This window comes from Mustela erminea, chromosome 4 (genome assembly GCF_009829155.1).
Source record: "Mustela erminea isolate mMusErm1 chromosome 4, mMusErm1.Pri, whole genome shotgun sequence".
Lineage (NCBI taxonomy): Eukaryota > Metazoa > Chordata > Mammalia > Carnivora > Mustelidae > Mustela > Mustela erminea.
In genome coordinates, this window is record NC_045617.1 from 92994505 (window position 1) to 93007083 (window position 12579).

At 40.1% G+C, this 12579-nt stretch overlaps 2 protein-coding genes across 8 annotated transcripts in view; one reads left to right on the top strand and one right to left on the bottom strand.

Annotated features, from left to right (window-relative positions):
- Nucleotides 1-1543, bottom strand: part of LOC116588708 (24-hydroxycholesterol 7-alpha-hydroxylase) — an 89097-nt gene extending 87554 nt beyond the window's left edge. Inside the window, exons 1-2 of one of the 3 annotated variants that reach the window (XM_032340168.1) lie at nucleotides 1455-1543; nucleotides 1073-1183 (exon numbers count right to left, since the gene is read on the bottom strand). Coding sequence is in view for 1 of the 3 variants with exons in the window: in XM_032340165.1 (XP_032196056.1) it covers nucleotides 1073-1249 (177 nt within the window). In the remaining 2 variants the exon portion in view is untranslated. Of the gene's footprint in view, nucleotides 1-1072 lie in introns of all 3 variants that reach the window. The other 2 variants (XM_032340167.1, XM_032340165.1) reach the window with 2 other exon arrangements.
- Nucleotides 1544-1656: 113 nt separating this feature from the next.
- SLC25A27 (solute carrier family 25 member 27) overlaps nucleotides 1657-12579 on the top strand; it is a 28493-nt gene continuing 17570 nt past the window's right edge. For 4 of the 5 annotated variants that reach the window (XM_032340170.1, XM_032340171.1, XM_032340173.1 and 1 more), the window contains exons 1-5: nucleotides 1657-1999; nucleotides 4540-4731; nucleotides 6506-6590; nucleotides 8563-8685; nucleotides 10710-10822. In XM_032340170.1, the coding sequence (XP_032196061.1) occupies nucleotides 1894-1999; nucleotides 4540-4731; nucleotides 6506-6590; nucleotides 8563-8685; nucleotides 10710-10822 (619 nt within the window). In that variant the 5' untranslated portion in view covers nucleotides 1657-1893. Of the gene's footprint in view, nucleotides 2000-3535; nucleotides 3574-4539; nucleotides 4732-6505; nucleotides 6591-8562; nucleotides 8686-10709; nucleotides 10823-12579 lie in introns of all 5 variants that reach the window. The other variant, XM_032340172.1, reaches the window with a different exon arrangement.

The following is a 12579-nucleotide window of genomic DNA, read 5'->3' on the forward strand; positions in this document are numbered from 1 at the left end:
AAATTAACTCAAAAATGGATCTCAGACCTGAATGTAGAGTGGGAAATTACAAACCTTTTAGAAGAAAACAGTATAATCTTTTTGACCTTGCTTGACCTTCTGAAACAAGCTTGTAAAAAATGTTTCTTAAAATTTATCAGAATCATGACTAAGGAAGGCTATGGGAGACAAATATTCCTTTAAAATATATACTTGTTCCTAGATCAGACTCCCAATAATTATGGCACCTAGTGCGGGCCAGAATATAAGGAACTAGGCAATCACCTACACTCAAAGGACAAGAAAAGGTGTATATTGTTACATTCTTTTGCAAGAGTAACACAATAATATGAACAATTTAAGTGTTCATGTCATTGGACTAGGCAATTCCACTTTTAGGAATTTATTCTGAGGAAACAATTGGATAGGTGCCAAAAACACAACCACACAACACACACGGGAATATACATTGAAGAATTCATTGAAATAAAGGGGAAAAGTTGGCAGTAACTTACATACTATTTTTGAAAGATGAACTATATCTGAAAGCTGTTTTAAGGACAAAAACATCTACTACAATATTACTAATCTCCTTAGTATGCAGTGAACATGGATCTCATCATCATCAAATAATACCAGCCGAAAATACAGTGCGGGCTAAATCTGCAAAGACCAAGTTTGCAAGTAATTTTTACAGCAGCCTGGCGTTAACTTCAGTTCGGGTACTAATTTATTACCCGTTTTCACAAATTTAAATTAACCGTATTTCACTTCTTTCCGAATTATTCCAAGTGTTTAGTTAGTGTGGGTACCCTTAGAACTTTTAAACTACGATGAAGTAACTAACATTTATAAATTAATATCGACGTGCAAAAAGGCAGCTACAAGCTGATAAGAATCTATTCATAACCAATAAAAATCTATTTCTTTCGAAAAAACTTGCATAAGGTTTAGCTGTTGATAGCTGAGGAATGATCGTCTGTGGACAGCAGGTATGTTCCCTGTGTTTTGTGTTGCATTTGAGAGCCAATAAAAGAAAATAAAAAAAGAAAACATTACCTACTCCGGAAATCCACCTGCTAAGGCCACATACCTTGATTCTTGCTTTCTCTATAAATTCTAGAGGGGCTTTCCCAAACTCAAATCCAGCTCCAATCCAAGGAATCCATCCCCTTATGCACGGGGGTCCACGAAAATTCTTCCGCTGAAGGAATAATAAAAGAGCAATGCAACCCAGGATTATAATCACTGTTGGGGAAATTAGTTCCATGTTTTTGTCTAGCACCTTCCACAATCAAAGAAGGGAAAAGTCCTGCCGCCGTGGCACTTGCTCATTCCCTGTTGGGAGGGGACACCTACCGGACCTCCCAACTTGTCTGCTACAACTTCCGCAGTTTGTTTGCCTTCCTAAGCGTAGCCTCCTTTCCCCGCCCCAATTTTTAGATGACTTCTGCATCATCGCTCCCTCCTCCCACCTCCACTGGTCTTTCCAGACCCCGCCACGCTGGACCGAACGCAGGGGCTGGACCAAACTAGTGCGGGTGCGGAGGGGTGGAAGGCGGGAGAGAACTTGCTCTGTTGCCATGGAGACCGGGGCCGGCGGCGCCGAGGCAGCCTCGCTCGCAGCCAATCAGAGAATGGCGCCCAAGAGGCGCACAGCCCGGCGGACTACATTTCCCAGAAGCCTCGTGGGCTTCGCGTTGTTGTTCTGCTCTCAGTCCTGTGGAGCTCTCCCGCCCGGGCTGCGAGGAAGGCTGTAGGTTTGTGAGGCCGCCTGGCTGAGCCGAGCGAGGGAAATGGTCCCCGCTCCGCCACTCGCCGGTTGAGGACGGGCCGCCCTGGCAGAGTGGCAGGCCAGCCGCGGCGCTGGGCGCCGGCCAGAAGGGGTGTACTGTCGTCCCGTCTTGCTGCTGAATGTCGCTTCCAGAGGATGAGGAGAGGCTTTTGCCGCTTGCCCAGAGATGGCCCCGAGCGAGCAAGTTCCTCCTGTCGGGCTGCGCGGCTACCGTGGCCGAGCTAGGTACCCGGCCGCCCCCTCCCGGGCCTCCCCCGCGACTCGTCGAGGTGCCGCGCTGGGGGAGGGGGTGAGGGCACCGGCGAGAGGTTTCGGCCCCCCGGGGGGTGCGGCCCTCTGGGTTGCGCCCTCTGCTTGCACACCTGCTTGGCCCTTGTGGCAGGGCGGGGTCAAGGCCGGCTTTGCGAGGAGGCGGCCCTGGAGGTCACTAAGGTCTTCTCCTTCCAATTTCGTCTCCCTCAGAGGTGTTGCTATTGTGTCTGAATGTCTACGCTTGGAAGCTTCAAGAACTGTCATTCCTCTCTAGGAATCGTTTTCCCATCCGTGAGGATGACCTTTTAAAAACATGATCCACTCTTCATCCCTATTGAGATAATCTCTCTGATTTCTATTCTTACATAGCCTCGCCACAGCCTTATCTTTTGTAGACTTTTGTATCTTTTGTAGACAGGTTACTTTTGTAACCTGTCACTTACATGGAGCATCTTCTCAACATCTGCCAGTTTTCCTCCTTGAGCTTAACTCATCTGTACTGTGTCTGCGTCTTGGAGTCTGAGAAGTAGATAATATATAAATGCTAAATCCAAGGCGGGGCGCCCATTAATTGCAACATTGTTATAATTACCACAATATTAGACTGTGGTGAAGGTGCTTCAAAGACTCAGCCTTGACCTTTCTTACAGGCGGGTGGGGAGACATGCTGAGACAGGCAGTTACCTTGTGCTACTTACTATAATGAAAGTATTAAATATCATAAGAACATAGAGGACAGGACAGTTACCTATGCATAAGCAAGTCAGAGAAAACTAGAGGCCACCTAGGGAGAATTTTGGTGCCCTTGAATGAGCGGGTGGTGTTCCTTCCAATGATTTTGTGAGCAGAGTGCCTTTATGTTCCCTGTGAAGCCTTCACCGTGCATTTTAAGGTTTTCTTGTCTGCTGAAAAACAAAACTAGCAACAGCTTTGGTGTGTATATCATCAGGAAATGTTACTTTGTTCTCATCTAAAATGAATTTGTTTTGTATTTCGAGGGCAGCCAGCACAGGACCCTTTGTTTTGCTCTTTGTGCTCCTCTGCTCTTGCCCTTTGGACCCACTATTTTTTCTCTTTCTCTTCTCTTAAAGCTGATGGGAAAATTTCTGTTATTCACTGTTTTTACTGAAATACAATTCTTCCACTTTTAAAAAAAATTTTAAATCAGATTGCTGAATTGGATATTTCTAACTTTTTTTTAAACCTAATTGTTTCCCCCTGTGACCAATGGCAAAGAAATATTACTTTTGTTAAAGGTTTGTGGAGAATGGTGTGGGGGCTGGGGATGGGAAGCTAGGAAATCAAAATATGGGTTGTTTTTGAGTACAAAACACTTTAGGATCAGAACCTGAAGCATTATTTAAGTAACCAGTAAGTAAACTAGAATTATTTTGAGAGGCATAACCCATGTTAATATAGAGGAACCATAGGAATCTTAGGTCTTTTCAAGGTTATTGTGTTAATAAAGCATTGTTAAAATTCTCTACATGCAAACTACTTCTGTTTTAGGGGAACTATCAGCAAGATATTTTTTCCAAAGACCAGTGGTAAGATTTAATATTCTCCTCTTCCTACTCTGTTTTCTCTTGGAAAAAGCGTAACTATGATTTTATATCAGGCGGTGGTCATTGAAAAGACTCATGTAATGTCAATAACGTTCATGAACTTACCTGAATCTGGTTACTTCAGTTATTTGGCACTTTATGAGTATAAAGTTAGGAGCTTGATCTTCCTAATGTGGGCCAGTTAGCTTCACTGTTTCAAGGAAAAATGTATTCTTGAATTCAATGCCTTGAATTCAAAATATAATCATTAGAAAAACTTTTCAAGTATTATTGGTACTCACGAGGAGGCCACATGTAAAACTTTGTACTGGAAAAAAAACTCAATCTGTGCCTTTATTGGAAAGTATATTGAGCATGCTGCCCTTGTATGAACTCCATATTACATCTTCTATATCTCAAACTTCATATCAGTGAATATCACCCATGAAATTACATAATGCATCTAAACCTGCTTATATTTTGAACCTATCAGAAGTAGTACAGTATTCTAAAAGTCACATTGGGTCTTAATCATGGTTGCAGTCAAAGTAGCGTCAGAGAATATGGATATCTGAAATTATTCCCATTGAAAAACACAAATTAAGGACTAAACTAGATTTTAGGCTGAAATTTCTGAGTAAAAAGAACCCAAATCTTGTCACTTTTTTCCCCCTGATGATCTGGGGGTGAGGGTGCTCTGGGACAATGATTCTTAAATTTGGGCATGTGTAAGAATCAAATGATTTCTAAACCCCCATCAACCTGCTCAGAATCCATAGGTATGGGACTAAGAAATAATTTTTAATAATTTCTCTAGCTGATTCTGATGTACTCTAAAATTTGAGAGCCCCGTGGTTCTCAAGAACCTTGTGGAGACTAAAATATTAGTCCCATGACTTTAGAATTTTAGAATTTTTGTTTGTTTCTCTGAATGTTATGGGTTTCCCCCTCATTTTGTTTTTTTATTAGCAACGTTTCCCCTTGATCTCACAAAAACTCGGCTCCAAATGCAAGGAGAAGCTGCCCTTGCTCGGTTGGGAGACAGTGCAAGAGAATCTGCTCCCTATAGAGGCATGGTACGCACAGCCCTAGGGATTGTTCAAGAAGAAGGCTTTCTAAAGCTTTGGCAAGGAGTGACACCTGCTATTTACAGACACATAGGTATTTATCTTGATTCCAGCTGGTAAGTTTGTTATGAGTTCTGTGTGCATCTGCTTTTGTGTCTAGCTGTGCTCAAAATCTAGTGGTTTGTTTTTTGTTTTTTGTTTTTTTTTCTGCTAATGTAATAAATGAATATATATTCTCTTGGGAAGAAAATTAACCACCAATTTTTATTAAGGAATGATTGCCTTAAATTTTTAGAAATGCATATACAAGTATTTAGGGGTGAACTGTCATGATGTCTATAATGTACTTCAAAATAAGTAAGCAGAAAAATGAATCAAATATGGCAAGAATGTTAGCAATGATACATCTCAAGGATACAGAGGGAATTATTTTCTCTACTTCTCTGTGTGTTTGAAGAATTTTAAGAAAAAAACGAGTGATGTTTTGTCTCCACTTTAGAAACTTTAAAACACAAAATGAGAAGCTTTTCATGTTCTTTGAAAATGAAATATATTTGACTAAAGTGCCAAATCTCACTAGCCTCTGTCCCATATACTATAGACAAGGCGACTCTGAAAGAGAACAGGGATGACTGATCCCAGTCTGGCAATTGAGTGATTGCAATGCTGCTTATTTTCACCTCTGTTTCCGAGGCTACCTCCCTACCTGTGTGGGCCTTTAGTCAGTCTTCAAGGGAAATAGTCACTGCTACAGCCAGTGAGAATACTTTTCAGATTTGCTTCTCAAGTGGCACTCGCAAAGATAGTCATTGTTGGGTTTTCTGCTCGTGGATAGGAGAACATAAACTTGGCTTCAAAGGAGGTAGGACAGGTGTGTCATTCTTCTCTACATTCATAATATTTCCACAAGTATGTAGGGACCCTTGACCAGAAAAGCGTCCAGTACTAATACTTACCAGCTTATGATTTTTAAAGCTTCAGTTCTTCAGGTGAGTAAGCTAGAGTATTTTCATTAAGAGCTTTCCAGAAGTGTGTATAGAGACTGTTGTTGTTTTGGTGCTTTGTATATTTGTGAATATTTTAAAATATTTTATTAGACTTCCTGAAATATCAAGAAAAATGCTATCTATGAATACCATGTACTGATTTTAATGATTTTTATTTTCCAGTCTTTTTTTAAAAAAAATTTTTCTCCTTTGCTTTCCATTATTGTTTTGAGTTTTACTTCTTTTCATTTATATTTAGTTGAGCATTATAAATGGCTTTACAGTTAAGATTCATTTTGTAAGTTTGACAGCTGACTGAAAAAGTTACCTCAATATAATCAACTACCCAGTGAAGTTATGCATGTTTATTAAATGAAAAATGCCTGCTGTGTACCAGGCTCTGTATTAGTGTACATAGAATAATGAAACCACACAAAGCCTGCCCTGAAAATCTCATGGTCTGATGGAAAGATGAGCAACAAAATCAAGTTAATCTCCAATTAATGTCATATTGGATATATGCATGGATTTTCTGGAGGAGGAGAGGAGAAGCATGGCAGGTGCAGTGGCAGTCTAGAATACTGGAGGTCGGAGAGCATGTTTTAGAAAACGTGTTCTTTGAATTGAGTCCTAGAGGACTAGGAGGAGTTACCCAAGCAGAGAAGGGAGACTCCATTCAAGAAAGATAAGACAGCATATGAGAAGGCCTGAGGGGTAAGAAGGCATGCCGCCTTTAGAGAAACATCAAGAAAAGCCAACGTGTTGTTCTCTCGCATGAGAGAACAACACAGCTAGAGAGATGAACTGGTCCAGGTCAGAATGCCCTCTTGTTTTATTAAACGTCTAGCTGAATTCACCTTTTAAATGATCCATTCTACACAGTGTACTCCGGAGGCCGCATGGTCACTTATGAACATCTTCGTGAAGTTGTATTTGGCAAAAGTGAAGATAAGCATTATCCCCTTTGGTAAGTTTTGTTTTGAAAATAATATATACTATGGATCCTAAAGGCTTTAATGTGTATCCATTAGATTTGTATAAAATTGTGTATTTGTACCAAAATTGCCTCAAGTTATAGGCTTAAAATAATTAATAATTACAATGTAAATCCAAATCAGTGAGCATTTACTGCACATTGTATACAAACATACATATGTGTATGTATATGAAATTTTGCATATATATTAATATTTTAATATTAAAAGAATTCCTTTTTAAAAAAGATTTTATTTACTTATTTGTCAGAGAACAAGCAAGCAAGCACACATGTCGGGGGTGGCAGGCAGAGGGAGAAGCAGGCAGCAGTAATGAGATTCTCAAAGAGAAAAAACAGTGCTGTGTTCATCATTATGAGGACCACGGGCTCCTAGGCTGCTGATGTTGGTGGAGATTGATACAAGTTCTATGGAAAACAATTTGCAGGGCCTATCAAATGTCATGTAAATGTTTAGATTTCTTAGTTAAAAGTTAAGCTGTCTAAATAAATTGTGATATGTCCATAAAATGAAATTCTATAAAACTGTTTTTTTTTAAATTTTTTTAAAATGAGGCAGTTCTGAATGAACTGATAACTTTTGAGATACATTATTAGGAAAAATATATCTTAAAAGACATTATTAAGGAAAAATTAAGGTGTATACAACTTAGCACGCTACATTTGTGCTTTTTGTTTTTTTTAAGATTTTATTTATTTATTTGAGAGAGAGAGAAGAGAGTACAAGTGGGGTAAGAGGAAGGCAGAGGGAGAGGGAGAGAATCTCATTCTGACCCCAAGCCAAGCATGGAGCCCGACATAGGACTTGATCCAGGACCCTGAGATCATGACCCGAGTAGAAGCCAAGAGCTGGTGGCTCAGTCTATAAACTGAAAATTAGTCAGTTGAGTCACCCCGGTGCCCCTACATTTGTGCTTTTAGAAAGGAGTATTTATACGTACATGTTTGTGTGTACACAAACGATCACTTGTACTTCGTGCTTAAGACTGTGTGGTTGGTACTCAGATTTCCTGCTGTCACATCTTGGCCATACCACTCACTGGTTGTGTGATTTGAACTGTCGTTCAGCTGCTTTTATGCCTCAGTTTCCTTATCTGTAAAGAGGATTTAACAGTAGTACTAATATCATAGGGTTGATATGAAAATTAGATGATGTTTTTAAAAACAGGGCCTGACATAATAAGCACTCAGTGAATGCATTATTATTATGTGTGGGAAATCATGAGAAACTAGTAATTGTGATTGCTTCAGAGGAAGAGAACTGATAATAGGGAACCTTGTTACTCTATACCCATTTGTATCTCTTCAAATACTGTTTTAGAGTAAAAGGGAAGAAATTATCCCTTTTCTTCTAAGAAAAGGTAAAAGATGATCAGAGCCTGGTCTGAGACACAGGTAGCTGGCATGGAGAGGAGGAGATGGATTCGAAGTGTGTTCAAGTCTAGTAGTCTAGACTTGATCACTGTTGGCTTTGGGAGGTGAGGAGAAGGAAGAGCCAAGGGGCAGAGAGAGTTTCTTCAATGAGAAGAAAGTTCTCAACCCCCCTTTACTATGTAAAACTACTAAAATAATAGTTTACAAAATCTGGCTGACCAGCTTTTGTCTGTTAGACTGATTACATCTATGCTCTTTTCAGTCCCCTGTGGTCAGAATTAAACTACAATTAAATGGTCAGTTCAGATATTTATAACTTTGAAGCAGCTGCCCTTCCTTTGACTTTCAGGCCATAGAAGGCCCGTGAAACCAGATTTGAATTTCAACTCCTTTAACCCTCCCTTCAGTAAACAGACAAACCATCTACTTTCCTCTGTGATTTGTATGTCCATTCTTTTCTTCACTTTGTCTTAAATCCCTAGGCAGGGGCTGGATCAGCTTGGTACTGTTCACTACAAAAGTTGCAAAATTAACAGAAACTATTAAAAAATGTATCTCCTTTTGCAATTAGGAAATCAGTGATTGGAGGTATGATGGCTGGTGTTGTTGGCCAATTTTTAGCCAATCCAACTGATCTAGTGAAGGTTCAGATGCAAATGGAAGGAAAAAGGAAACTTGAAGGAAAACCTTTGCGGTAGGTTCTCCAATTAACTGATTCTGTTCCTTTCCCATGTCTCAGTTTGAACATGTACCTACTGATATATGCATTTTTGTAATCCAGCATTCACAGAAGATATTAATTCTGACTCTTTCAACTTGGAAGATGTATTTATTCATTAAGAGAAGGGCTAACACGGATCTTTTCATTGCATGATAAGGTGCACGTGTTCTCCAGTAGAAAAATTATATGTGTGTATAGCTGTTTGCTGCTTTTCCCAGTCAAGTCAGCTAGACTTGTGTTGTTACAGCTTGATATAAAGATTCTGATCACTAAAATTTGCAGTTTGTCTCAGTGTGAATCCCAGTTTTGCCGCTGTGGCTTAGTGTTGTAGAAGTCACTTAGCACTTCTACCCTCAGCTTCTTTATCTTTCAAAAGGGACCGTTCAGAAGGTTTGCGTGACAGACTGCCTGGGCTCTTCCATGGCTGAAAGCTTGGTTCCTTTCCCTTTAATCCCTGAAAGAGGGAGAACAGCAAGATAGACCTTGCAAGTTCTTCCCACTTCCCTATCTAATCCCATTCCTCCTCTTTCCCCCAAGTTTAAGGAAGGTTTTTAATATGTCTTTGTGACACAAAAGTCTCCTACTGCATTACTCTACATTATTGAAGTCTGCCTTTCTTCAAAGGACTTCATGTTGAATAATTTATTAAAACACCACTTAGCCTGGTTCTCTGGGAAAGGGGCAAAATCTTAGAGATTGATAGACGTCTCCTGGAAAAGAGGAAAAAAAGTGCAGAACACCTTTGGCTGAGTAAGAAGAGGTCTGTTCCTCTGAACACTGCAGGTCTGTGGCTGGGCCAGAGATGAAGGAGGGTTTTGAATCTCCTTTAGGAACCCACCAGTGACACGGACCACTGCTCTTCACAGTGCTGCTCCTCCAGCTGGCTCAGTTTGAAGCTGAGGTTGGGCTTGGCAGTTCAGGCCCCCTTGAGCCCTCCAGACAGAGAGAACATCCACCACAGAGGAGAAAAGGGTAACACTCTGACTTAACCAAGCAGTTTACAGAATCCCAGAACCCATTTTGTCATCTTGTAATACCTTCTAACTGGTTACTAAGTGGCAGGAAGAAGTGATGTTTTCCAAGTTGACTACATGGAGAGAACCATCGGGATCCAGAAAAATCTGAGTTTTTAACTAATCCTGTCAGTTTCTCCCCTCCTTTGTCTCTGCTGTTGGAAATTATTGGTTTGATGTAGTAGTAAAAAACATTTCCTGTTGTTGCAAAGAACATCAACCTTGGGATCAGACAACCCAGGATTCGTATTCAGCTTTTACCACATTTTAGCTCTGACCCTAGTCAAGTTCCTTAACTTAGTTAACTTAGTTCCTTAACAAGTTCCTAAGCCTCCAGTTCCCTCAGACGGAAATTGGAACATAAATTCACACTTCATAAAGTTTTCAGGAATAAAAAGTCCTATGTTTAATAAGTACCCAACAGATTTTGACTACAGTGACCATCATTTGTGAGTAAAACTTCCCATGTAGCATTATAGCAATTTTGCATGCCTTATAAATATATCTTATTATCTTTTTGGTGAGTCTTAGGGAATGTAGAGCTTAAGTTAAAGCCACTCAGCTATTAAGTGGAAAGATGGCATTGGACTCCAGGTATTTCAGACTATATAAAACCCAGACTATTATTTTATAACAGGGGTTTCCAGATTTGATTCGTGGGTCAGCACCATTTTTCACCTGTGTACAAAAAAACCCAAAAAAACAAAACTGAACAAAATCAGGATAGGATAGTAAATTTTTATAAAACCCGAAGTATTCAGTTTTAAGAACTTTTATTATGAGATTGCCCTCCCCACTCTTTGGACTAAAAATGTCATTTCTTTTATGAGAATACGTGAGGATTGATTTCTTCAATTTCTAACAATTCTGAGTAATTAAGATTTTATTTTACTCCAAATCATAACAACTATAGGTGAAGTTTATCCAGCTGCATTCCATAGGAATGCATAGAATTTTCACATTTCGTTATTATTTTTCCTTTAGATTTCGTGGTGTGCATCATGCATTTGCAAAAATCTTATCTGAAGGAGGAATACGTGGGCTTTGGGCAGGCTGGGTACCCAATATACAAAGAGCAGCACTGGTGAATATGGGAGGTAATGGAAACTTTATTGAACTCTGAGAAGTCCTTACTGCCTTCATGATTGTAATGATAAGCACAGACATCAGGGAAAATGGAAAACTTTATTTAATCATTTTTAGTAATCATTGGCAACAGTCTTCGTTTATGTTTGAACAACTTAATTGAATATTTTCTCTAGAGTATTTTCACTTTTCTCCATGGTGATCTATGAAAAGGATTTCCTAAAATAAGCAAATTGTGTCAATAAAGAGATAGTACTAAACTATTTCTAAGGTTTCCTCTCTACCCATACCCTCCTCCAAGATCCAAAATGGCACATGAAACCATGTGACAATCATTAGATCCAGAATGCCCAACTCTTTCCCCCAGCTTGCGCAGCAGGCATCCCAGACTGGAAACCTCAGTGCTTCCTTAACTCAACCTGTCCCTCACCTCCCATAGTCAGTCACTAACTGCTTCTGTCTTTTGTTTTATGGTTTTACTTATTTATTTTTCAGAGTGAAAGAGGGAGAGAGAGAGAGAGCACACAAGCAGGGGGAGTGGCAGGAAGAGTGGATAGAGGGAAAAGCAGGCTCTCCACTGAGCAGGGAGCTCGATGTGGGACTCCAACCCAGGATCCCAGGATCATGACCTGAGCCAAAGGCAGACGCTTAACTGACTGAGCCACCTAAGCACCCCTTGCTTCTGTCTTCTTCTTCTTCTTCTTCTTCTTTTTTTTAAAGATTTTATTTGTTTATTTAACAGACAGAGATCACAAGTAGGCAGAGAGGCAGGCAGAGAGAAAGAGGAGGAAGCAGGCTCTCCGCTGAGCAGAGAGCCTGATGTGGGGCTCGATCCCAGGACTCTGGGATCATGACCTGAGCCAGAGGCAGAGGCTTTAACCCACTGAGTCACCCAGGCATCCTTACTTCTGTCTTCTAAATATTTCTTGAAAGTGTACCCTCTCCAATACCTATCACCTTAGTGTCCTTAAAACGACCATTTTTACAATTCTCACCATCATAGCCACAACCATCAGGCTGGTCTCCTCCCCTGTCCTCATATTTATACCCAGTATCCAGGGGGATTTATCTAAAACACAAATCTCAACATGTTACTGGGACTCTTAAAACCTTTTACTGGCTTCTCATCACTCACAGAAGAAAAGTGGAAGTTTCATAACGTAATATAGAAGGTCTGCACAATCCAACCGGTGCCTTCAGGGAATTGAACAATTCATTGATTCGGGAGTAAAGAGTGAAACAGAGAGTCATGAGCTAGAAGGTTCCATTGCCTATACATAACAAAACTGCTCTTCTCCTACTTTCTGTACTCCTCCCTCTTCTTCTATTTAGTTTCCTTCTTGCAGATGTTTTAGTATTCTGCCAAAGTGTCTTTCTACCGTGTATTTTTCCTGAACCCCACAACCACCCTTCCCTAGCCATGTTGTGTTAGATGCCCCTTTATGAGTTTCTGTAGTTCCCGGTACTTACCTCTGTGATCACTTGTACCTCATTACATTGCTTTCTACTGTGTGTCTATTTCCTCTGCTAGATTATGAGCCCCCTGAAGGCAAAGACGTTTTATTTATCATCTCGTGTAGTCAGTAAACATTTGATGAATGAGCTAATGAATGAAAAGATTGTTTCTAAGACCCAACTTAAATGATTCTAGGAAACGAAGGGATGGCCTTTTTGAGGGATATAGGAACATATCACTTAAATATCAAAGGAAGTAAGTTTGGTTTTTTAAATTTTGCTCTTTCAGTCCATCCATAGCTACAACATCATA